The sequence below is a fragment of the Balaenoptera ricei genome, chromosome 10 (genome assembly GCF_028023285.1).
Source record: "Balaenoptera ricei isolate mBalRic1 chromosome 10, mBalRic1.hap2, whole genome shotgun sequence".
In the NCBI taxonomy this organism is placed as follows: domain Eukaryota; kingdom Metazoa; phylum Chordata; class Mammalia; order Artiodactyla; family Balaenopteridae; genus Balaenoptera; species Balaenoptera ricei.
The window spans coordinates 7318874-7345687 of NC_082648.1; the positions used below are offsets into that span (position 1 = coordinate 7318874).

The following is a 26814-nucleotide window of genomic DNA, read 5'->3' on the forward strand; positions in this document are numbered from 1 at the left end:
ACGAAGACCCAACATAGCAATCAATCAATAAATTAAAAAACTTAAAAAAAAAAAAAAAGAGGGATGTAACAGTAATTGGAATGAAAACCAATTGAAAGAAAAGCTTTACTTTCTCCTGGAGATGAAAAAGCAGCTGAAGTAAACCCTCCAGGTGTCAAAGTGTGTATGTAATGCCATTCCAGGCTAGCTGAAGGGCCAAAAGGCACTGGGAGGGTTGAGTAAGGGAAACAGGTAGCAGTCTCAACAATGACGTAGCAGTGGCAGCAATGAACAAAGAGAAAGCTATGAGTGTGGGTTGATAGAAGAAACGTGTCTTCCACCCCTCTGAACATATCCTAGGCATAAATTTGTATACAACTGTAATTAAACTGTCTCTAGATGAGAACATTCTAGAGCAACTACCCTATATTTTTGACAAAAAGCAAACAAACAAAAAACCCCCACTTCTATCTGGAAAAGTTTTATTTTTCAGCAAGAAAACTTAAGGAATGGGAGCAGCTAAGTCAACCCTGACTATCTTCCAGGTAAAAGATGAAGCAAAGCAGTCTGATGGGTCTCCAATTCCACCTTTTATGAATAAATTAAGCATCGTAAGTACAGATGCCATCTTCTAAGAGAAAGAATCTGTAATGGTTGAGCGTAGCACTGATGGGTGTAGGCACCACAGTCTGTAACCTCCTGTCTCAGTACCGACAAGTCAGATTGAGCTGGCGGTCGGGTAATTCCACACCGTTTACTTTATGCCAGTGTTAACTCTCCATGGGGTCCTGGTAAACAAACAACGCTATACGCTTGGATGGCATCGCCTATATCTAATTCCATCATTTTTAGGTATTTAGGATGGGTGCCCTTCCAGGCGTCCTCGGGAGCCCACGAGTGGTCGCCATCGAGGCGAAAACGCCTCTTCAAGCCGCGGCAGCCAGCCGGGGGTGGCTCCCAATCGCAGGCTCTCCCGAGCTCCGCAGAGCCCTGCGCCGCTGGTGCTGCACCCGCGCGCCGGCCGGAAGCAGGGGCGCCCGCGTCTAGGTTCCGCTTTCTGGCTGCCGGCTGCCTCGGGGCAGGAGGGCTCAACTCTATTTTCCTTTTCTCTTCCAGAATCCCGTCCGGGATACCACATTACGTTTAGTCATTATGCCTCCCAAGGCTCCTCTTGGCTGTGACAGTTGGTCTATTTTGTTTTAAGGACTCCCATTTCACCCATGTCCTCATCTATTCTAGATTCTATTTCTTTTTTCTACACTATTTCTCTACTTGCATTTTTTTCTCTACTTGTATTTATTGCCTACTCCTTGAACACATAATTTGTTTCATACTCACTGCTTTTAAAGGCATTATTATTTTTCCTTAAGATCTTTATCTTAAGGATGGCGGGTGTTCTCCAAAACGTCAAAGGTTATAACTTAAAAAGATGAAGATTCTATGGTCACGGTAGATAGCTAGCGTTTTTAGGATTCTGTTTTCCTACTGCAAAATTCAGATTAATCGCATTCTTCCATACTCACTTCTACAAATCATAGGTAGTGCGGTATGGTTTTGGGGAAGTTGGAAAGGCAGATTTTAGTTTTGAGGTTAGTCAGACCTGGGTTTGAATTCCAGATCTACCATTATTCCAGCTATTTGGATCTTGGGCAAGTTCATTTAACCTGATTTCTAGTTCCATTATCTATAAAAGAGCTATAGGGAAGGGAAAACTTTACCTCTACCCTATGGTCTCTGAATGGGTCCAAGAATTAAGTCGACATAAAACAGATTTACAAGAGAAAAGCACTTCATCTTACTTAATATTTTTACATATGTGATTCTTCATAGGAAAATGAAGACTCAAAAAGCAGTTAGTATATCACTTTTATGGCTTAATTTTCTGTGATGACCACTTATCTTCTAACATAGGTTGCTAATATAATTGTGGCATCTGATTATGACCAAAATGTAGGGATAAATAATAATTGCCTAGGATAAGTTGAAAATTAAGAAACTGGACAGGAAATCCCTGGCGGTCCAGTGATTTCATTGCTGAGAGCCAAGCCACAGGGCATGGCCAAAAAGGAAAACAAAAAAACAAAAAAAAACTGTACAAATGATTAACATTAAGTACTCCCCATAAGCCCTTTAAAAAAATTATTTAGGCTGCTCGGGTCTTAGTTGCGGCACGCGGGATCTTTTAGTTGCAGCATGCAGACTCTTAGTTGTGGCATGCGGGATCTAGTTCCCCGACCAGGGATCGAGCAAGGGCACCCTGCATTGGGAGCGGGGACTCTTACCCACTAGACCACCAGGGAAGTCCCCCCATAGGCTCTTCAATCATGAGAAAGCCAAAATAATAAGATTTTTGTCTACTTTACTCATCTAGCACCTAGCATCATGCCACTTATATAGGAAGATGCTCAATAAATATTTTAATAAATGCTAAATGAACAAAAATATTTTTAATACAGATTTTGATGAAGAGGGGCCATGAACTACATAATATTGCAAATTGAAAGAATTTTAAAATTACACTACATAAAAGCAAGCCCTACTATGAAGAATATATTTTTCTGCTATAAAATGCTGTCATCTCATCATCCAAAAGAAATTGGATACTAGAGTCCACTGTATATCAAATTTTAATCTTTCACCATAATGTCTTACATGAAGTAGAAGTTCGGTGTTTGCATTCCTTTTTTTTTTTTTTTTAAGTATTTATTTATTTATTTATTTATGGCTGTGTTGGGTCTTCGTTTCTGTGCGAGGGCTTTCTCTAGTTGTGGCAAGCGGGGGCCACTCTTCATCGCGGTGCGCTGGCCTCTCACTATCGCGGCCTCTCTTGTTGGGGAGCACAAGCTCCAGACGCGCAGGCTCAGTAATTGTGGCTCACGGGCCTAGCTGCTCCGCGGCACGTGGGATCTTCCCAGACCAGGGCTCGAACCCGTGTCCCCTGCATTGGCAGGCAGATTCTCAACCACTGCGCCACCAGGGAAGCCCTGCATCATTCCTTCTTATGGTTGTTTGCAGCCTGTACATTCATATTCGATGTGTATTGAGTGTCTAAATTTTACTGGGTAGGTACTGTGCTGGGCTTGTTCACATGAACTTTTTTTTTTTTGGCTGAACCTCGTGGCTGTGGTATCTTTGTTTCCTGACCAGGGATCAAACCCATGCCCTCTGCAGTGGAGCGCGGAGTCCTAACCACTGGGCTACCAGGGAATTCCCCACATGTACTTTTTTTAAGAGGCACTGAGCATAGTGGTTAAGATAATTTTTCTCAAAATATTGCACTTCAGGCACTTACATAGAATTAACTAGGATGCCTGTAAAAAATGTAAATTCCAAAAAAAGTAATGATGTAATATATCCCAAATCATTGAATTGTACACTTTAAATTGGTAAATTATATGTCCATGGATTATATCTCAATAAAGCTGTTTTAAAAATTAGATTTTAGATGCCATAGCCCAGTTCCAAACTCTGTAAATTAGAATTTTGGAAAAAGAGGAGGTGGTGACTAGAAGTTCGTACATATAACAAGAATCTCAGGTTATTTTTTTACCCACAACATTTTGAGTTCAATCAGAAGTTTCTGACTAGAAGACTGTTCAAATCCTACTAGTTGATGTAGGGCCTCAGTTTCTGTATCTGTAAAATGTTAATAGCTGTAGTAGCTACCTCATAGGGTTCTTGTAAGAATAATAAGAGATAAAGCATGTAAGGCGGTAGAATGCCAGGCATATAGGAAGCACTCAATAAATGTTAGCTGTTATTTACTATTGTGGGAAAGGGGAAATGATGTTCCCTCTACCTTTCTGATTTCTTAACTGAGACTCTTGTAATAAAAGACAGATTAACAAGAGAAAAGCAAACAAATTTATGAACATGTATACCCCATGGATACCTGGGGAGATACCTAGGAAAAGTGAGTAACTTAAAGAGGTGGCTTTAAAATCCAGGATTAAATACCATTTTAATAGGTAATGGAGGGACTTCCCTGGTGGCCCAGTGGTTAAGACTCCGAGCTCCCAATGCAGGGGGCCTGGGTTCGATCCCTGGTCAAGGAACTAGATCCCACATGCCGCAGCTAAGAGTTTGCATGCCGCAGCGAAGATCCTGCACACAGCAATGAAGATCAGCCCGCGGCAATGAAGATCCGGAGTGCCGCAACTAAGGCCCGGTGCAGCCAAATAAGTTAATTTTTAAAAAAATAGGTAAAGGAGAAGGAGGACATAGACCTCTTATGGGAAGAGATTTTTAGGAAAGATGAATGGGCCCTTAGAAGAATAGATGGGAGCTATGACAGTTTGTGATAAAGTTTGTCAGGGTGTGGTGTCAACTTCTAGTCTCTCTCCTGTGATGAGTCCATCTTGGGACTTCCCTGGCGGTCCAGTGGTTAAGACTCCGCACTTCCACTGCAGGGGGTTCGGGTTCCATCCCTGGTCAGGGATCCTGCATGCCTCGCTGCACGGCCAAAAAAAAAAACTTCCCTTGTTGTTGAAATTCCTGGGGAGGGGATTTATGACATTTGGGTTCCTTTTGGAGGATCTGTCTTTAGGGAGAAAAGGGAAGTTCAGAGAAAGTCTCTCCCTGCATTTGTTGCTTTTCAGGTGCCTTCAGCTTAAAACCAATATGCCAAAGCAGCATATTTTGGGGTGACATGTCCTGAACTCCGCAAGCCTTATTTTGGAGTGGCATATTCTTCTACCCTTCACTACTCATTATTATTATTATCATCATCCTGCTACTGACTTCTGTTTTTTTAGGGGGGCCCTAATCATATTATTACTGGACTACTTAAGAGCCTTCAAGTTTATCTCCTGTCTTCCACTTTTATCTCAAATTCATCCTCTATATGGATATTAGAGTAATAGATCTAAAATGTCTATCTAAGCATATCACTCTGCTTAAACTTTTTAATGTCTGCCACCCATTACTTAAAGATTAAATTTAAACACTTTAACAGGCCATAAAAGAACCTTCGAGATCTGTCCCTAGCTCATCTCACTCACCACACTAACATTTTTTTCCAGATGTTTTCACCTACCTTACAACTTCCTTTTTACTTTTGGGACTCAAATTTTATCTTTTGAAATATCTCCCACATCTCATGCCCGAAGTCTCCATTTGTTTCTCCAATGTCCTCAGCCCCCTAAATAGGCAAATTTACACCCTTTTCAGGCTGCAGGTTACAACAGAAAAAAGGATTAAATTTTATGTTGTAGGAAGTAGAGTAGTAATGAAATATGCATATTCAGGGAGAGAGATTTATCAACCATTTTTTTTTACATGGGATTTGAGGTATCTGCAAGGTGCATATTATATAGAAAAATATAACAATACGAGGATGCAGAAAACCATTAAGTAGAAGTGAAGGTCAAATTGTTGAAGTAATCAAAATCAGTATGGTATTGGCATAAAAACAGATTAGTGGAACTGAATAGACAGCCCAGAAATATACCCATGCATATATTAATTAATTTATGCCAATTAATTTTTGACAAAGGAGTCAAGACTATACAATGGGGGAAAGGACAGTCTCTTCAGTAAATGGTGTTAGGAAAACTGGATAGCTACATGCAGAAGAATGAAACTGGACCACCATCTTATACTATACACAAAAATTAACCCAAAATGGATTAAAGACTTGACTCTTAAGACCTGAAACAATAAAACTCCTAGAAGAAAACATGGGCAGTAATCTCCTTGACATCAGTCATGGAGATGACTTTTGGGATTTGACACCAAAAAGCAAAGGCAACAAAAACAAAAGTAAACAAATGGAACTATATCAAACTAAAAAGCTTCAGCACAGCAAAGAAAATCATCAACAAGATGAAAAGGCAACCTACTAAACAGGAGAAAATATTTGCAAATCATGTAACTGATAAGGGATTATTATCCAAAAAAATATAAAGAACTCATACATCTCAATAGCAAAAAACCAAACAATCCAATTAAAAAATGGCAGAGGTTCTGAATAGAAATTTTTTCCAAAGAAGAACAAATGGTCAACATGTACATGAAAAGATGCTCAACATCACTAATCATCAGGGAAATGTATGGTGATGGACGTTAACTAGACTTATTATGGTGATTGTTTTGCAATATATACAAATATTGAATCATTATGTTGTACACTTGAAACTAATATAATGTTGTATGTTACTTATACCTCAATTTTTAAAAACCGAAAGGAAAAAATAGAGTGCCCACTGTAAACGCCAAGATCTTATTTTTTTAATATATTTGTTTACTTCTTTTATCTTGGCCGTACCAAGCAGCATGCGGAATCTTAGTTCCCGAACCAGGGATTGAACCCGTGCCCCCTGCAGTGGAAGCGCAGAGTCTATTTTCTCTGTATTGTCTCTGATTTTTAAAAAATTTTTTAAATTTAATTAATTATTAATTTATGGCTGCGTTGGGTTTTCGTTGCTTTGCGCAGGTTTTCTCTAGTTGTGGCGGGCGGGGGCTACTCTTCGTTGCGGTGTGCGGGCTTCTCATTGGGGTGGCTTCTCTTGCTGTGGAGCACAGGTTCTAGGCGCGCGGGCTTCAGTAGTTGTGGCGCATTGTCTGTGATTTTTTAAGCTGATTTTTACCAACAGACATTCAACTGCCTTGTGACAGGGGCATTTTGAGACTCCTGAAGGACTGAGACTTCGTCAGGTGTGTGGAAGGCAAAAGGGCAAGACAACTGCGGTAAGATGGTAATTCAGGTTATTAACCGCATGATCCAGACATTAAGGAGCTGAATGAGGCCGGCAGGATGCTCCTAGGTAGGAGAAAGTTGAGGCATCAAATCACAAGTTCTCTATAAGGTGCATTGAAGCTGCGGAAGGACAGTATGAAACAGCTGGCTGAAGAGCAAAAAGTTAAGGAAAGGAATTTGGAGTTTGAGATTTCTGGTGTGAAATACACCAGATAACAAGGTCTGATCTTAGCCATAGTGGGTGAAGGTCAGCACATTTCAGAAAGTGCAAACACTATAGGGTGTAAGATGGTTCATGCATATGAATTGTGAAAATCACACCGATGTCAAAGTTGTATGGAAAAGTATGTTTATTGTAACATTACAGTTAGTGTTACTTTTTTTTTTAATTTTTATTTATTTATTATTTTTGGCTGTGTTGGGTCTTCGTTTCTGTGCGAGGGCTTTCTCTAGTTGCGGCGAGCGGGGGCCACTCTTCATCGCAGTGCGCGGGCCTCTCACCGTCGCGGCCTCTCTTGTTGCGGAGCATAGGCTCCAGACGCGCAGGCTCAGTAATTGTGGCTCATGGGTCCAGTTGCTTCGCGGCATGTGGGATCTTCCCAGACCAGGGCTCGAACCCGTGTCCCGTGCATTAGCAGGCAGATTCTCAACCACTGCGCCACCAGGGAAGCGCCAATGTTACTTTAAAATTTTTAAACTATTGTTCATCACTGGAAGATTGCCTAAGTATTTGATACCTACTTTAAGAATTCTATACAAATTTCAAGTTTTTATAATTATAATCTCGTGTATGTAAAAATTATGTACTTAAATGATTGTGCAGGTATGGAAGGAGAGTTTGAATGACACTCATACAATGTGACTGTGGTTACAAAAGGGGAATGAAATAAAATGTCTGATGAAGGGGGGGTGTGACTTTTGCATTTTATGCTGTATATTTCCATGTTCTTTGACCCTCATGCAATAGCAGTGCATGTTTAAATACATTAGTGAAAAGTATCATATTAATAATTCCATGGAATACCTGCAGACTGAGAAGCATCAGAGTTGTTTAGGAAGCCTTTTTCATGTCTCTTTGTGCCCTGAAGATGTTGCAGATGGTCCATATATTGTGCATCTTGGGCTAAAATTTGTAGTGTTGAATTCATGATTTCTTCCAAGCTCAGGTCTTTTTTTTTTCTTTTTAATTTAATTAATTTATTTATTTTTATTTTTGGCTGTGTTGGGTCTTCATTTCTGTGCGCGGGCTTTCTCTAGTTGCGGCGAGCGGGGGCCACTCTTCATTGCGGTGCGCGGGCCTCTCACTGTCGTGGCCTCTCTTGTTGCGGAGCATAGGCTCCAGACGCACAGGCTCAGTAGTTGTGGCTCACGGGCCCAGTTGCTCCTTGGCATGTGGGATCTTCCCAGACCAGGGCTCGAGCCCGCGTCCCCTGCATTGGCAGGCGGATTCTTAACCACTGCGCCGCCAGGGAAGCCCCAAGCTCAGGTCTTTGATGCCATCCTCCGAAGATTGATTTGCATTGTAGTTCAGGGGAATCAAGTTATTCTGTGAACTAGATGCGCCCGTGTGGCCTAAAAATTAAGAGTGAATTAGTAATGAGTTTCTGTGATTTGGTTATAGGTGTAAGAATAGAGTCTAAGATAAGAGGCAATGAATTTGCTTATTATTTGATTTCTACTTAATTCACCCTGACTCCAACTTTCTGATTTTGTGACGTTGTCACCAGCTTCCAGCCCTTGTTGACATAGGTCCATGGTTGTCTTTCTCTAGGTCTTCTCTCCCAGATGCTCTGCTTGAATTTCAGAGATAAACTTCTCAGCACCAGACAGTTTTACCTAAGAAAAGTCCTGAAAATATAGTTTATTGTTATAGAAACACATTCAAAAGCTCTTATAAGTAAATGACTGAATTTTCTATTTTCTAGAAAGTCTCTGATTTGAAAAAAAGGACATTATAGTTATTGAATTTCCAAGTATAATAAGTATTATTTATAATAAAAATGTTTCCAAGTAACATGCTTACAGCAAAATAAATAAATAAATAATATAAAGTACCAAGAATATGTTTATTACTAAAATTTCGATGATCACTATCCAGCACTGGATTGGTTGCAATGACTCTAATTTCAATGTATCATTGTTTCCCATCATTTTGATCTCTCCAAGTATCAAATAGAGTAATATAATTGTCTCCTCACAATAGAGACAGTAAATATTTCCTTGAAAGTCTTTGTTCACCTGCCCTTGTTACCGACCGGGGTTCTTGGTTTCCTTAATCAATAGAAATTGATAACAGGCCTGAATAAGAAATTCAGGCAAGGCTTTATGGTGGCCCCTGCTGCAGCAGGAGGGAGTGAGAACAAGTAACAGTTTCCCTTTCTCACTGGCTTGCCCCCTGAGGGGGCAAGATGGTTCCTTCTATGGGGTGAAGGTAGAGGTGTGTCCAGGGGTCAGGCCAGAGGGGTGGTTTAGGGGTATGCCCACCCCTTTGGTGGTGGTGTGTGCAGGAGGCATGCGCAGTACCCCGCTTTGCTCCGGACACTGTTTTTGCTCCCAGCTCTTCAGAAGTGGCAGTTGGGGTTTCGGTCTTTTTGTATCTTGTTGTCCATAATTTGCCCCAACGATGCATGCACGCAGTGATTTTTAGCCCCTTATAGTTTCTTTGTATTTTGTTGCTGGAGGAGAGGTGTGTCCAGGTGCGAGCCCTGCAGCAAAGGGTCCCAGGTCCCAGCCTGTCTCACACTTAGACTTGCCTGTGTGGGTGCATTTGTGGGTTCAGTGGTGTGTGCTCAGTTATGCACGTAGAAAAATTCCTTACACTGGTGATGGACTTACGCTTAATCCTGCCCCTTGAATCTGGGGTGATGGCAGTTATTTCATAAAAACTTAGAAAGTCATATGCCTTTTAAATTTTTAGTTATTTATTTTTTTTTATTTTGAGGATGAGTGTCTAATTTACGAGAACAACATAACACTGGGATCTACATGTTCCACCCACAGAAAGGCTTTTATCTGTTCTTGAAAAATTAAAGCATTCACAGCAATACGAACTGACCGTTCAGGTCTTGTGAGAAAACTTAAGTCAACTTTGAAAATAGTTCATCTAAGTGCCCCATTTTCTGAATTTCCACCACCCTAGGGCTGCCAGTTGGCTACATCACGAAGGATAATGGGAACCTAGTTCCAATATTGGGGGAAATGAATACCGAAAACAGGATTTAGGGGTAGCCCTGGATTTACAAGGAAAGGGGACTGTTCATAATAGCAGTTCTCCACTTGCACTGCTAACATTTTCCTTTTTACGAAAGATCTCCACCTCCTCCCTCCAGAGCCCATTGCCAGGATGCTGACGGGGCCTCTTCATCAATAGCTTCTGGAAAGGGTTTTTCCGCAACGGGTCTCCTGGAATGTTCTGCTCCAGCTCTGGAGGGTGCTCTGAATCAGTCCACCAGCATGAAGTTAGACTGGCAGTGAGCTATAAACTCCGTCACAGGGTGCTGTTCACCTTCCGTTTTAATGGTGCCAGCGATGCTGTCGTTTTCCAGGATGGGGAGGAAAAGCTGCACAAAGTCAGAGGTGTAGGGAGGTGCGATCACATCCAGCACCTCGGTCACAAAGTAGCGAATGAGGGAAATGTCGGTGTCCCCCTTCTCCAGACACGTGCGGATGTAAGTGACCACAGGGAGTACGTAGCCTTGGCTCAGCAGGTGCACCATTCTGTCCAGGAGAGTCTTCTTCAACTCGAGCTGCTCCATCGCGTCCAGCTGGGAGTGCTGTGTCTCCAAGAGCTTCACCAGCAGCTGCAGGACCTGGGGGTGCAGGAGCTGGTGGCAGGTGCTGATCTGGTCCAGCAGCGCCAGGTGCACGGGGGTGCAGCGGGTCTGCAGCTGGAAGTACTTCGGCTCTGATACGCTCCAATCCACCCACTTCAGCACACCCATTGCCACCACTGGAAACCTGATACACTTATAGAGGGCGCTCAGCTCGGCCACGAGTTCAGAAGCCCCTTTGTTCTCAGCACAACACAAACTGTGAACAGTTTCAACAGCTTTGGCCGTTGACTTCAGCTCGTCTTGATTGATGCTCACACGCCTGTCCTTCTTCCAGGTCTCCACCACGCTCACCGCATATGCCAAGATATGGATGTACTTGTGCTTGTGGTCCGGGTTGATCCTGGCCCCTGGTTTAAAGAGTGAGTCCATGAAGAGGCCCAGGAAGGCCGGCACCCGGATGAGTTCAACAGGGGGCGGGTCCACGCTGGTAAACAGGTTGAAGAGGACAGTGATGTCGGCCGGATTCAGGGCCCCCTTGGACAACATCGCCCCAAGGGCCTGACACAGCTGGGGGTAGGAGGCAGCTGTGCCCAGTGCAAGAGAGATCCGACTGGCATCGCGGCCCCTCTCCTGGGCGAAGCGCTGCACCTCCTGTGCAATCCTGCGCACGGCCCAGCCCCCCTGCCCTTCCTGGGCCAGCACGGACATCAGGACCTGGGCCACCAGGTACGTGTGCTCCCCGTGGCACACCATCTTAGCAAACTGAGGGAGATTTTCAGCAAGGTTGTCTTCTCCATGCAAAAGCGTAGCCAGAGAGGTACAGAGAACTTTAGAAAACACTTCCAACTGCTGGCAGGCTGCCGCCACGCCGGTGATCTCCCCGTGGTATCCTGCATCGGAAATCAGCTTGACCGTGAAGTTCAGCATCAGACAGTCTGGGTGCGCTTCAGTCAGTTGGTAAACAAGATCTCTCCACGTGGGATGTGCAATCATTTGTTCAAGCCAAGCGGGGGTCTCTCCTTCTTCAGTAAAGATAGAATCTGCTTTGCGGGGGTCGAACTGTTGCATCAATAAAGTCTTCAAGTGATTTTCCACAGTTTGCTGAACCTGCACTGGTTCAACCCCTGTCTGAATGAGCCACTGGGCCAGCAGGTTGACGGTCTGGGCCACAGCTGTGTAGTTGTCTGATAAGAGCCGGATCACCTCCTCCGGAGACCCTCCTGCCTGAAAATACTTCATCAGAGTGTTAAAGATGGAGGGTTCCATGATATAATCCCTCGTAGAAAATTTCTGCAGGCATTCTTGCTGGACCTGGGCGTCCTCTTCTCCCTGTGCATACCCCTCCTCCTGCTGGTCGCCCCACTCTGCCGCGCTCCCGAAGTCGTCCTGGTCCAGGTCCATGCTGACGCCCGTCAGGACCCTCGCCGTCCTCTACCCTGGCTGCCTGTTTAGGAAGAGAAACAGGATTATGATCTATTCCCCCTTCTTTTCAAAGCTTTAGTACTTAAAACAGATCTTTCTTGATAGGAATATGCATTTTCCTGAGTAGATAATAGGAGGACGGTTCTACTGGCTACTATTGATGTAATTTGAGTCTTATGTCCCAGAGGTGATTTCATTGGCCAATTGAGACGCTTCTCTATAATGATCACATGCTGAATGTATACGCAGATAAAATTATTACTCTTTTTAAAAATTAGGAAAAACTATACTTTCTCCAGACAACTAATATATTCTTTCTCTCAAAATCTAATCACATGTCCCTTTAACCTTTGGCACTCAAGAGATCAAAAGCAATAATTCTGAAACAAATCTTGACTCAAAATTAGTGTCTAAGATCAAATGCTTTGTATTTTTATATACTATTGCTATGCCTCTTCATTCATTGAATCTTCCATTCAAGTTAGAAGTTTCTTCTTCTTGATTTTATTAATTTTTTTCCTGCTACATATTTATTCATTTAACTATAATTTGAACACTTATACATGGGCCAAGCAATCGTCTCTAGGTACAGTGAAAGGTTTCAGTTTTTAAGCTAAGAACAAAGGTAAGTTTTTCTAATATTTTAAGCGGAGAATTAACATAAAATGATTTTCTTTGAAAGAGATTGTGGCTGCCGAGGGAGAATGGCTGAGAAGGGAGCCACTGAGGACAAGGGGGCAGTAGGAAGACAGGTATTAGTTAGGCTGGTAGTGGATGTGGGCTGTAGGGGGGGGAGGGGTGGAGGAGTGAGCAGCACCGAGAGGTACTGAGGGTCCATTGAAGGTTGGGGGCTGGTGGGGAGGGAGGGGGTGAGACCACTGACCACCAGGTTTCTGGCTCCATCCAGGGAGACAGAGCAGTGTCCCCTGAAGACAGTGATTTAGTGGAGAAGATCCTGGACAGAATGAATCTACTGCCCTTTGAAGACCACTGAAGCCAGGAAATGCGTGAGATCACTAAGTGAGAGGCTGCAAATTGGCCATTGTGGGCAGAAGGCAGCAAACACATAGTTTGTTTATATTGTAAAATGTTCTTTTTCAAGCAAAATCTTGAATTACAGCCAACATTTAAAAATCAAGAGGCTCAATGTTAAAATTCAAATTTTGATGTGAAAAATAAAATCTGATATGAGTGATCCTAAGTCCCCAGGTGAACAGCCATTGTCTGGACCTGAGGAGGACTTGCCCCCTTTAGATGGAATCTGGTTTCCCGAATCAGCTACAGTCTACACAGCCTGCTTAACTTCACCTACCAAGCGCTGGCAGACAGAAAAAAATATAATACACACACACACGCTCATTCCCCATTTGTGACTCAGAGGATTACATATTCTCTGTATAATAAAGCCTCTCTTCCTATTCAACTGTTCAGTTCTGCTGCAGCTGAACCTACGCTCTGTTATCACTGAAATCCATAAGTGTTAGCGGAGAAAATGTACTGTTCACTGAGGATGCCTGTGGTAACAGACTGCAGCAGGGTCAGGCAACTCCAGTCCCGGGCATTTGTGTTTTGTTTGTTTCATTTGCTTTTCCTCCACAAAATTCCAAAGGTCAAGGTTTACATAACGTGAGACAGAGTGAAGAAAACCAAGGAAAAACAGAAGGCTTGAGAATTTACAGGGGGATGTGGCCCTTGGAGAACAGGAGGGCCACAGAGAGAACCCAAGCTCCTCAGTCCTGGGTTTATCCACAGTCTATCCCAGTCCCTGAAAAACAAGAAAAAGAGCAGCCCAAGCTCACACTGCTGGTAGGATTTGTGGTTAGGATCTACACTCAGCTCTGCCAAGCTAAAAAACCTCACGTATTATACCATGGAATATAAGGCAGCAATAAAAAAACTATGAAGTAGGTCAATAAATACTGATGTGAAATGACATCCCAGATATATTTGAGATAAATCAAATGAACACTTACAGCAGAATAAATTTCTTAGATTGAAAAGCATATCTGATAAGTGTTCACATAAGCAGAGGGCTTCGCTGGGAAATTCTACTAACATGAAAATGATAATTAAACCCTTCCCAAACTCTTCCCAAATACAGAAGAGAAAGGAACATTTCCAGCTCACTCTAAGAGGCCAGTATTAATTACCCTGTGTTATCAATCAGGGATCAACTAGAGAAACTGAGCCAGTAGGAGATGTGTATTAGAGATTTACAGCAAGGAATTGGCTTACAGGATTGTGGGAAATGTCTAGGCAAGTCTGAAATCCTTGGGGCAGCCGTCAGAAAAGGCAGGCTGGCACTCTTTGGCACCGATGAAGCTGCTCTCCACAGACAGAATTTGTTCTCTTCAGAGAAGCCTCAACTCTACTCTTAAAGCCTCAGTTAATTAGATCAGGCTTATTGGATTATCTAGGATAATCTTATTACTTCAAGTCAATTGATATGGATTTTAATTGCATCAAAAAATACCTTAAGGGACTTCCCTGGTGGTGCAGTGGTTAAGAATCTGCCCGTCAATGCAAGGGACACGGGTTCAAGCTCTGGTCCAGGAAGATCCCACATGCCGCGAAGCAACTAAGCCCGCGTGCCACAACTACCGGAGCCCACGTGCTACAACTACTGAAGCCTGCGCGCCTAGAGCCCGTGCTCCACAACAAGAGAAGCCACTGCAATGAGAAGTCCATGCACTGCAACGAAGAGTAGCCCCCACTCGCCACAGCTAGAGAAAGCCCGCGGGCAGCAATGAAGACCCAATGCAGCCAAAAATAAATTAATTAATTAATTAAAAAAATTTAAATTCAAGGTTACTAATTCTATTTTAAAATTTGCAACTTCAAATGTGTGAGGTTCAAATCATTAGTTACATCCTTTCCCCCCTCTCTCCTCTGTCATTTCCATCCACAATATAAACATACTATAATTATTACCAGGTTAGGAAAGAAAAAAGTCCCTTGAATCCCACAAGGCTCTATTGCTATCACCCCATTTTTAAATTTTCTTTTACAGGAAAACTCTTTTAAAGCATTCTCTCTATTTGCTGTTTGCATGTTGGTGATTTATTTCCTGCTCATTGTCTCTTGAACTTACTCCAGTCAGGCTTTTACATTCAACCCCCATGGACACCCCTCTTGTCAAAGTCACCAGTTAATGATCTTAACATTACAAAAATCTAGTGATCATTTCCCAGACCTCTCTTACTTGAAGTATCTGGAGATCTCTCCACTTTAAAGGCTTTCGTCTCGTGGCTCCCAGGACCCAATCCTTTCCCGAGATTCCTTCTATGTCAATGGCTGCTCCTTGGGAGTTTTCTTTGCTTCTTCCTTCTCCTTCTCTCTACCTCTCCCTGACTTTGGACCTACTATGTCTCTCAAAGCTAAAGCCCTAGAGCTCTGAGCTCCTATATATACTGTCCAAGCACAGAAATCTAATCACAAGGATTTTGCTACCACCCACACAGTGATTAGGTCTGGATTTTAATCTCCAGGTTTATATATATCCAGACTCCCAATTCAGTATCCCTACTTGGACGTCTAATAGGTCATAAGTCAAACTTAAAACTCCCAACCTCAACCATGATGCCCTGCACTGACCCCTGACCCACTCTCAGTCCTCACCATTCAAGTAAAGCCAATTCCATTAGTCCAGTTGATTGAGTCAAGAACCTCAGCATCGTGACTCAGCTTCTTTACTCTTGGTCCAAACTCAACCTGTCAAAAAAATCCGGCTTGATCCCTTGCTATGTTTCTGACTCCTATTAACACTTTCCTTCACTCATTTTGTTCCATCCCCTCTGGTTGCCTTGCTTTTCAGTTAACAAGCCAAGCATGGTCCCAACTGAGCCCTTTGCACTTGCTGTTTGCTCTGCTTAGAAAGTTATTTCTCCAGATAAAAGTAAGACTTGTTCTCTTACCTTCTTCTGGTTTCTTTTCCAGTACATTTATTGACAAGGCAGTGACCAAAAATGAGACTGCAGTCAGTGTTAGAGAAGATAGTTAGGGATTTGGGATTAGAGTATGAGAGTTAATGGAACCTCTTGGGGGGTTTAATCTGGGTTGTGATTAGGTAAAATTGAAATTTGAGAATTGATGAGAGTTCTTCTAAACTGGAGACCAGCCTGAAGACTTTCCAATTCAGGTTATGGATTTTGTACTAAAAAGGTTGTAAGTGATGAGGAGAACTCTAGGGTGGAGACAGATTGGATGAAGGAGATGGAAAGACCAATAATTTGCTGGTGGGGAGGTTACAGAGATGATGGTGACTAGAACTAAGGTAACTGTCATTCAAATCTTGGATGTCAATGGGCCACAAAAATGAGCCCCAGTGGTAAAGTGGGCAAAGTGTATAAACAACAAAAAACACAAAAAGAACACATTTCCAATTGGCACATGAAAAATGTTCAATTTAATTAAGGTGCAAAGAAACAAAATCTTAAATAATGAGATGTACATATACAAAAAAATTATTTGCATTATGATGCAATTTTATAAAAAAAAATTAATTCCATAAATATTTATTTACCACTTAGGTAATCAGCAAACTGTGTTGGGAAGTCTAGATTATATACCAAAATATTAAAATAGGGTTTTTTAAAAAAATAAATAAATAAATTAAATAAAATAGGGTTTTTTTCTGGCAGATAGATATGGAAGTGATTCTTTTTTTGTGTGTGTGATACCATAAAAGTTATTTATTCACTATACACAGAACATGTCCCCTATAAAGTGTACATAAAAAACACTAAAAAGTATAATTTGGTGAACATTTTCTCGATTACAGAACATACTAAATCAGTTGGGATAACAGCTCTCTGTCTGCCTCAAAATAATCTAATTATAGTACCCAGAGTATCCTTTATATCCGATGCAAAATTAAATACTTTTTTTTTTTTATAATTTATTTATTATTTATTTATTTATGGCTGTGTTGGGTCTTCGTTTCTGCGTGAGGGCTTTCTCTAGTTGTGGCAAGCAGGGGCCACTCTTCATCGCGGTGCGCGGGCCTCTCACTATCGCGGCCTCTCTTGTTGCGGAGCACAGGCTCCAGACGCGCAGGCTCAGTAATTGTGGCTCACGGGCCCAGTTGCTCCACGGCATGTGGGATCTTCCCAGACCAGGGCTCGAACCCGTGTCCCCTGCATTGGCAGGCAGATTCTCAACCACTGCGCCACCAGGGAAGCCCAAAATTAAATACTTTAAAAAAAAAATACTGAATTAATGGGAGTATTGCTGAGTGAATGAATAAATGAGAGTGATGACTCAGGGACTTTTTTTTTTTTTTTTTTTTTGGCTGTGCCACGCAGCACACAGGATCTTAGTTCCGCGACATGGGGTTGAACCCGTGCCCCTTGCAATGGGAACACGGAGTCTTAACCACTGGATCGCCAGGGAAGTCCTTAAATACTTATTGTGAGAATTGTTTCCTAATGTATGTTTGAGGAGGCAGAGTTAACAATTTAATATAACTCTAGTATATGACAGTCACTGTACAATAAATCAGTTTATTACAGATTAAAACAGATCATTTTTTCATTATTTGTATTAATGGGAGGCAAACAAATACTGGATACTTTTAAATGGCAAATAACCACAAAGTGACTTATCTGTGATAGTATATTGGGTTTTATAATTACATGGGATATAAATGGTGTAAAATATTGTTATGAATAATATATCTCAAGCAAAACAATGAGGCCACACTGTAATGATTCACTAGACTGTGCTCTGTAGACATTTACTGAATAACTGAATTTTATCTATTTTTCTCCCTAATTACCCAGTACAATTTTTGCCCACAGTAAGGGCTCAGTAAATGTTTGCTGAATATACTGACTAGGAGAGAGGGGAGAAGAGATGGACCCTCTTAGCTGAATGTCAAGTATTAAAATTGGAATTTACAGTGGGAGAATGTTTAAGATGTAAACCACATGTGCCACACAAGTAAGGAAATAAATGCCAACAAAGCAAACCATTAAGCAGAAAACACTGGCACTGGAATAAGCAAAGGCAAGATTTGCCAATAGCGAAAATAGAACTGACTTTAAGAGATAACCAAGGAAAAGTTTATATTGGACCAAACCTTTTCTCACTGAATTCAGTTTGAGACAAACCAGTAGAGGCACTGTGAGAGACTATGGCTGTCTTCCTTGATTTTCAGACATCCTAGTCGCCTTTTTTTTTTTTTTTTTTTAATTTTTTGGCCATGCTGTATGGCATGTGGAATGGCATGTGGGATCTTAGTTCCCTGACCAGGGATCCAACACGCACCCCTTGCATTGGAAGTACGGAGTCTTAACCACTAGACCACCAGGGAAATCCCAGACGTCCTAGTTTCCAATAATTTAACATGGACCTGCTACCCATGAATCAGTATAAACCGAATCAGATTTAGGATTAGTTTCCACAAGTACAAAGATGAATTACCTTTTTTTAAAATTTGAATTTTATTTATTTATTTTTTATACAGCAGGTGCTTATTAGTTATCTGTTTTATTCACATTAGTGTATATATGTCAATCCCAATCTCCCAATTCATCCCACCACCACCACCCCAAATTACCTTTTATTTGTCCTAAAATGCTTACTTTCAATGATTCCATGGAGTTTCGATAACATTCTTTTATCTTTTCAGACCGGAGTCCAAATATTTGTACAGTATTCATACTGAAGCACCTTCCACCCACCCTTTGGTCGCTTGAACTGCTCTTTTTTGGTTCTGTTTCTGCTTTCTCAGATCTTTCTTGAAGCATAGTAAGCAGAACTGTACTGGATATTCCTGCTGCAGTTTGGCCTATCATTGTTGGAATGGATTCTACTACACCGTGGTCTTCCAGTCGGTCTATTTCTAGGACTATAAGATCTTCTATAGTTGTAATCAAAGGACTGACCTTTTTTTTTTAAATTTATTTATTAATTTATTTATTTTTGGCTGCATTGGGTCTTCGTTGCTGCACACGGGCTTTCTCTAGTTGCGGCGAGCGGGGGACACTCTTCGTTGCGGTGAGCAGGCTTCTCATTGTAGTGGCTTCTCTTGTTGCGGAGCATGGGCTCTAGGCGCACGGGCTTCAGCAGTTGTGACACACAGGCTCAGGAATTGTGGCTCACGGGCTCTAGAGCGCTGGCTCAGTAGTTGTGGCGCACGGGCTTAGCTGCTCCGTGGCATGTGGGATCTTCCCGGACCAGGGCTCGAACCCATGTCTCCTGCATTGGCAGGCGGATTCTTAACCACTGCGCTAACAGGGAAGAAAGGACTGACTTCTTGAACGCCTTCTTTTCTCACTTTGGCTTCTAGAACATCTATATCTGTGATAATCATCACAGAGTGATGAACTATACACATTTCCTCCCTTCCTTGGCTTTCATCCGATTTGGAGTCTTCCCATCCCCCTGTGCAAATTGTATGTCAATTTGGTGTCCACAAATCCATTTTCTGTCCTAATTATGTAAAGCGTCTTTGGCATCACGAACATCCTCAAATTGAACATATGCAAATCCTCTTGGAGGTGAGTGTAGAAATCAAGTGGAACATACACATCAACTATAGGACCGTAACGACCAAATTCATGTTGTAAATCTTCAGACCTGGTATCATCGGCCATGTTCCTTACAAAGAGAGACTTGTTGGGGGGGAGGGGGAGAGGGGCCCAGGTACAGGGACACGACTGCAGCATGAGTCTCAGCAGGGACACTATCCCCCGGGCAAACTGGCTGCAGCTCCGGCGGCGGATCCTCAGACACACACAGCCAGAAGTCTCTGCTGGAAGTGATTCTTTTCATTTTTATTGTTTTGCTTGTTTCTGTTTATTAAATTTTCTGTAATGTACAGGACCACTGGTGTAATACAAATAAATAGGAAAAAATAGACTATGCATATAGTGCATCTAGCATACCCAGTTACCCAATTCTGGGAGAATTTTAAAGGAAGAAATGAGGGTAATATTAAGGGTTAGATTTTTCCTCAGCTAAGTAGAAAATTTCCCAGCAAACAAAGGATATAAATCGTTTTTGTAATGTGGTATGAAAATTCTCTTTATGATTTGATCTCTGACTATCTCAGATGATTATGAAAGTGTATTGATTGGAGATGCAGCTACTGTACAGATTATCTAGTGTGCATTGTGCAAAGGATCTAATGACTCTCTAGGTAACGTGAGCAGCAGACGCTCCCTCATATCCTCCCCACCCCCAGACACCCATATCTACAGCAACAGGGCATCCTTACACCAGTGGTTCTCAACCATTGATGCACATTAGAATCACCTGTGGGCACCTGGGCTCCATATTAGAGCAATTTAATCAGAAGCTGGGGTGGGGGGGAGGGTTAGATGTTTGTTTCAGGTGAACAGTAAAGTGATTCACAATATATATACACATTCTTTTTCAGATTCTTTTCCATTATGCATTATTACAAGATATTGAATATAGTTCCCTGTGCTATACAGTAGGACCTTGCTGTAGTGTGCATCTGTTAATCTCATACTCCCAATTTATCCTTCCCTTCCATTTCCCTTTGGTAACCATAAGTTTGTTTTCTACGTCTGTGATTCTATTTGTTTTGTAAGTAAGTTCATTTGTATCACTTTTTTTAGATTTCAAATATAAGTAATATCATATGATATTTGTTTTTCTCTGTTTGGCTTACTTCACTCAGTATGCTAATCTCTAGGTACCTCCATGTTGCTGCAAATGGCATTTTTCATTCTTTATTATGGCTGACTAATATTCCATTGTGTGTGTGTGTGTGTGTGTGTGTGTGTGTGTATACATCACATCTTCTTTATCCATTCCTCTGTTGATGGACATATGGACATTTAGGTTGCTGCCATGTCTTAGCTATTGTAAATGCTGCTGCAATGAACGTTGGGGCGCATGTCTCTTTTCGAATTATGGTTTTCTTTGGATATATGCCCAGGAGTGGGTTGTAGGGTCATATGGTAGCCCTATTTTTAGTTTTTTGAGGAACCTCCATACTGTTTTCCATAGTGGCTGTACCAATTTACATTTCCACCAACAGTGTAGGAGGGTTCTTTTTTCTCCATGCCCTCTCCAGCATTTATTGTTTGTAGACTTTTTAAAAAATTAATTAATTTATTTGGTTGCACAGAGTCTTAGTTGCAGCAGGCGGTCTCCTTAGTTGCGGCATGTGAACTCTTAGTTGTGGCATGCATGTGGGATCTAGTTCCCGGGCCAGAGATCGAACCTGGGTCCCTTCAGTGGGAGTGCAGTCTTAACCACTGTGCCACCAGGGAAGTCCCTGTAGACTTTTTGATGATGGTCATTCTGACTGGTGTGAGGTGATACTGCATTGTAGTTTTGATTTGCATTTCTCTAATAATTAGCGATGCTGAGCATCTTTTCATGTGCATTTTGGCCATCTGTATGTTTTCTTTGGAGAAATGTCTATTTAAATCTTCTGCCCATTTTTTTTTTTTAAAGTTTTATTTATTGATTGATTGCTTGATTGCTATGTTGGGTCTTCGTTTCTGTGCTAGGGCTTTCTCTAGTTGCAGCAAGTGGGGGCTACTCTTCATCGCGGTGCGCGGGCCTCTCACTATCGCGGCCTCTCCTGTTGCGGAGCACAGGCTCCAGACGCGCAGGCTCAGTAGTTGTGGCTCACGGGTCTAGTTGCTCCGCGGCATGTGGGATCCTCCCAGAACCAGGGCGCGAACCCGTGTCCCCTGCATTAGCAGGCAGATTCCCAACCACTGCGCCACCAGGGAAGCCCCCTCTGCCCATTTTTTGATTAGGTTTTTTGTTCACTTGTTTTTCAGAGGAAGAATCTTACTTAATTTTTATTAGTCCTTTCAAACAACCCTCTAACAATTTAAAACTCTACCATTTATATAATGGCCCAGAACCCAGTCAAGAGGTAAGGCCATGGATTCAAATATTATTGACTTACTTTTGTGAACTTGGATAAGTTTATGCCATCTGTTTGTCTTCTCATGTATAAATTGTATAGTAATACCTGAACTGTGTGTGTCGGGGGGTTAGACCTATCAAACCCCCCTTTATTTTTTAAAAAAATTAAAAACATTTACAAAATTCTGAAACGTTACTTTCCATTTATAGTTATGACAGAATATTCGCTATATTCCCCATGTTGTATAATACATCCTTGAGCCTATCTGACACCCAGTATTTGTACCTCTCATTCCCCCAACCCTATATTGCCCCTCCCCCCCATCCCCCCACTGGTGACCACTAGTTTGTTCTCTATATCTGTAAGTCTGTTTCTTTTTTGCTGTATTCACTAGTTTGTTGTATTTTTTAGATTCCACATATAAGTGACATCATACAGTGTTTGTCTTTCTCTGTCTGACTTTTAGTTCACTTAGCATAATGGCTTCATGAATCATCTCAAGAATTTTTCACACATCTTCAAAACTTGTTCTTCTCTTTCTTTCTTTATGTCACTTTCTAGGAGTTACAAGGACAGGCTAAAGGGTGAGGGGCATCAACTGTGCCACCATGGACAGCCCAACTGCTAACTGACCATGGAAGTTAGCATGGAAGTTACCAAGTTACCATGGAAGTCCTTCATCTCTGCCAGTGATTAGTGGCTTGAGGAATTCCTAAGATTGAATCTACAGTGGGGTATTCAAAGATGACAAGGCATTTCACACGTCCAGTGAATTACAAACTTCACTGGCTTTAGTTAGATTAGAAAAGGTAACTGTCCAGCAATCCTAGATGAAGAGCTAAAAGAGGTGAAGTCACCAGCCAAAAAGTGTAGCTTTCAAGGAATCTCGATCCCCAAAGCTAGATATTATGCAGGCTGCTGAGCTGAGCTAACTTAAGAAGGTGGATATAGTTTATTCACTATGAACCCCCTGGACCTAGCCTGACCCTAACACATAGTAGGAGTATCACAGTGGCAAGTGGTAGAAAGTCTGCCTCATTTAATCCAAATCATTAAAAGTATATTGGTGCCCTAGTAACAATCAATGGGCTTTGTTATTAGTATTATCATTATGAACTCAAGAATTTTATGTATTTGAAACAAATCTATACTAGGTCCTTTCTAAGATAATTAGAGATGGGCTTGCACTCAACAAATGCCTTATTTTAAAAACTTTTTTAAAAAATTGTGGTAAAATATACATTAAACTTACCATTTCAACCAAAAAGAAAAAAAGAATTTTATATATTTGATATTTTTCAATCCATTGCAGTCATTAATGCTTTTTCAATTTAAAATGCTATCGTATATTTTGTAATTATGTCTGTCCTATGTTGTTCTAATAAGCATTTTTAGTGAAATTAAAAAAAAAATCTTCTTAGTCTAACTCAGTTCTTTGGCTTCAACTCGGAGACATTTCCTCCAGCTGCGAATTTACTGGACAGATTCCAACAGTTCAAGGTACCTTTCTGAGAGTTGGGGGGAAGATTTTCTGCTCAGAGTACATTTGGAAACAGGTTGGGGATGTCTCTCTGACAGGTAGGGTTCACTCTCCTAAGAAACCGCAGGATAGTGGGGAGGGATAAATTGGGAGATTGGGATTGACATATACACACTACTGTATATAAAATAGATAACTAATAAGGACCTACTGTACAGCACAGGGAACTCTACTCAATACTCTGTAATGACCTGTATGGAAAAAGAATCTAAAAAAGTGGAAAATTAAATTAAATTAAATTATAAATTAAATTTAATTTAATTTAAAAAAAGAAAAAGAAACGGCAGGATAGGAGACGGACACAGGAAACAGTGAGGCAGGGAAATGAACATGTGTGTGGAAGGACCATCGGGCCTGTGAGCAACACACGTGCAGGACTTTGCTTGGAAGCAAAGCTTGGAAGCTTTGCGTTTTTCAATTCAGTATAACTGCTCATAAGAGAGAGGGGAGTAGTCCAAGCTCATTTCAGCCTTGGGGAGCCAGGGATCAAAAAGAGAAGTAAAAGGAAAAAGAGAGCTTTCATGTACATGATATTGGCACTAAAAAATGAAGGAAACTTCCAGGGAAAACCTATTGGTCGATACTGTCACTATTGCAAATTCCTAAATCTGGCAAGAGGACGGGACTGCGTTAGAAGTCATTAGTGATTAATTCATTCATCAAGTCCTTACTAAAGGCCCATTATGTGCTTGGCAATCTTCTAGGTCTTTGGGATACATTAATGAACAAAGAGGACAGGGACCAGAACTGGTAGAGCTTACACTGTAGTGAGAAAAGAGAGAGATTTGCAAGACTGGTGAACTTCCTCCAGAAAATGAGAAGCATAGGAATCACAGTTAACCTTTAGAACTGGTAAGAATTTTCTAAATACTTTTTAAATTCATAGGCAGGATTTTTTTTTTTTTTTTTTTTTTTTAGGAGTAACTTTTTTTTTTTTTTTTTTTTTATTTATTTATGGCTGTGTTGGGTCTTCGTTTCTGCGCAAGGGCTTTCTCTAGCTGCGGCAAGTGGGGGCCACTCTTCATCGCGGTGCGCGGGCCTCTCACTATTGCGGCCTCTCTTGTTGCGGAGCACAGGCTCCAGACGCGCAGGCTCAGTAATTGTGGCTCACGGGCCCAGTTGCTCCGCGGCATGTGGGATCCTCCCGGACCAGGGCTCGAACCCGTGTCCCCCGCATTGGCAGGCAGACTCTCAACCACCGCGCCACCAGGGAAGCCCGGCAGGATTTTTTTTTCTGGAAAACTGGCACCATTTTGAATGTAAAACCATGAAAACATTTCCCCCTCTTTTCTGTTTTTCCTGCCTGTTTCTTCCAGCTATCACCAAGTCATCACCGTGATCTATGTGTGTGAACAACATATAGAGAGGCGTGTTTTGTTTTAAGACTTGAACCTTGGGAAGAATTTTGTTTGGGAAGTGTTATTTTCAAGAAACTGGTGTTTTTTTTTGTTTTTGTTTTTTTTAAATTTATTTATTTATTTATTTATTTTTGGCTGTGTTGGGTCTTCGTTTCTGTGCGAGGGCTTTCTCTATTTGCTGCGAGCGGGGGCCACTCTTCATCGCGGTGCGCGGGCCTCTCACTGTCACGGCCTCTCTTGTTGCGGAGCACAGGCTCCACACGCGCAAGCTCAGTAATTGTGGCTCACGGACTTAGCTGCTCCGCGGTATGTGGGATCTTCCTAGACCAGGACTCGAACCCGTGTCCGCTGCATTGGCAGGCAGATTCTCAACCACTGAGCCACCAGGGAAGCCCAGAAACTGGTGTTTTGATTTAAGCTGCAACAGTGCTCAAGTACTTCTAAAATTGTTTTTTTCTTTTCTTTTTCTCTCCCTCCCTCCCTCCCTCCCTTCCTTCCTTCCTTCCTTCTGTAGTTCTTAGGGTTGGGTTGGAGTTGTGATAGCCCGTGGGAGTATTAAGAAAATATTAAGAAAAGAAAGTATTAAGAAAATTTGTTTTGCACAACTACTTTGAGGCAACATGCAAGAATACTGGGTTATTGCCATAAGTATTTAAGCAAGTTCAGAATTGTCTTATCTTAAAAGAGCAATTCTCTCTTAAGCATACTTCTCATTCTAAACACTGCACTACTCATAACATTCAAAGTTCCTAAAAGAGTTGTTTATACTTGGTCTCCCTTTTTCATCTTCTGTTACATGTTCTCAATCGATATTTGTTTAATAAATATAGGCCAAGGATAAAATATAAAGGTAAAAATAGTCTAAAAATCACTAGGGGGATTTTCTTGGTGGTCCAGTGGTTAAGACTTCAAGCTCCCAATGCAGGGGGCCCGGGTTCGATCCCTGGTCAGGGAACTAGATCCCACATGCCGCAACTAAGACCCGGCGCAGCCAAATAAACTAATTAATTAATTAATTAATTAATTAAAAATCACTAGGAAGAGACTTACCTGGTGGTCCAGTGGTTAAGACTCTTGAGCTTCCAATGCAGGGAGGGCGCGTTTGATCCCTGGTTGGGGAACTAGGATCTCACATGCCGAGTGGCATGGCCAAAAAAAAAAAAAAAAATCACTAGGAAGAAAAATATAAATTTGATTAGAATATCAAGACCGGGTTGAGAAACATACAAATATTAGAATCAGGTGATATGATTCAGTTTAGAAAGATGAGTTAGGGATTTGGGTTAAAAGCCAAGAAACTCCTGATCTGAATGAGATCAGTTAGAGGGTAATACTCAGGATTTACTGAGCATAGGAAGTAGAAGCTGCTAAAAAATTAGTTAAAAATAAAGGAGAGGGCTTCCCTAGTGGCGCAGTGGTTGAGAATCTGCCTGCCAATGCAGGGGACACGGGGTCGAGCCCTGGTCCAGGAAGATCCCACATGCCGCGGAGCAACTGGGCCCGTGAGCCACAATTACTGAGCCTGCGCGTCTGGAGCCTGTGCTCCGCAACAAGAGAGGCCGCGATAGTGAGAGGCCTGCGCACCGCGATGAAGAGTGGCCCCCGCTTGCCACAACTAGAGAAAGCCCTCGCACAGAAACGAAGACCCAACACAGCCATAAATAAAATAAATAAAATAAACATAGAATAATCATTTAAAAAAAAAGAGAGACTTCCGTGGTGGCACAGTGGTTAAGACTCTGCGCTTCCACTGCAAGGGGCATGGGGTTCGATCCCTGGTGGGGGGAACTAAGATCCCGCATGCCGCCAAAAAAAAAAAGAGGAGAGGGAGAGGGGAAAAGAACTGTAGATCTTGATTGCTTTTAAAAATGACTAGGGGTCATCTAGTATTAGAGTGCACAGTGAACCTGCACTTGTCCGCTCTCTTACATCCACCAATCCTGCCCTTTCGTCAATATCTGTTCCTATTCGCGAGGATTCTCACCGGAGTACACCCAGTCTGGGTGTCAGTGGAGCGGGCCGCACCTGGGGGCTCCCCAGAAGGGTCTGGGACCGTGTTAAACCTGCCAGGAGTCAGGCCTGAAGTCCTTTGCTTCATATTGATCAGGGGTTCTCAAATTGTTGCAAACTCCAAAGTGCTTTTGTTTCTGTGGGTTATATCTATTGCTATTTATTGTAATAGT

The 26814-nt window shown here is 42.0% G+C and overlaps 1 protein-coding gene and 1 pseudogene across 1 annotated transcript; both read right to left on the reverse strand.

Annotated features, from left to right (window-relative positions):
• Positions 1–10116: 10116 nt before the first annotated feature.
• On the reverse strand, positions 10117–11850 carry LOC132372388 (negative elongation factor D-like). Its single transcript, XM_059934453.1, has one exon. It carries the CDS (start codon positions 11848–11850, stop codon positions 10117–10119), a length of 1734 nt encoding a protein of 577 aa, XP_059790436.1.
• Positions 11851–18600: 6750 nt separating this feature from the next.
• Positions 18601–19541, reverse strand: LOC132372821 (serine/arginine-rich splicing factor 10-like; annotated as a pseudogene).
• Between the last annotated feature and the right edge of the window lie 7273 nt (positions 19542–26814).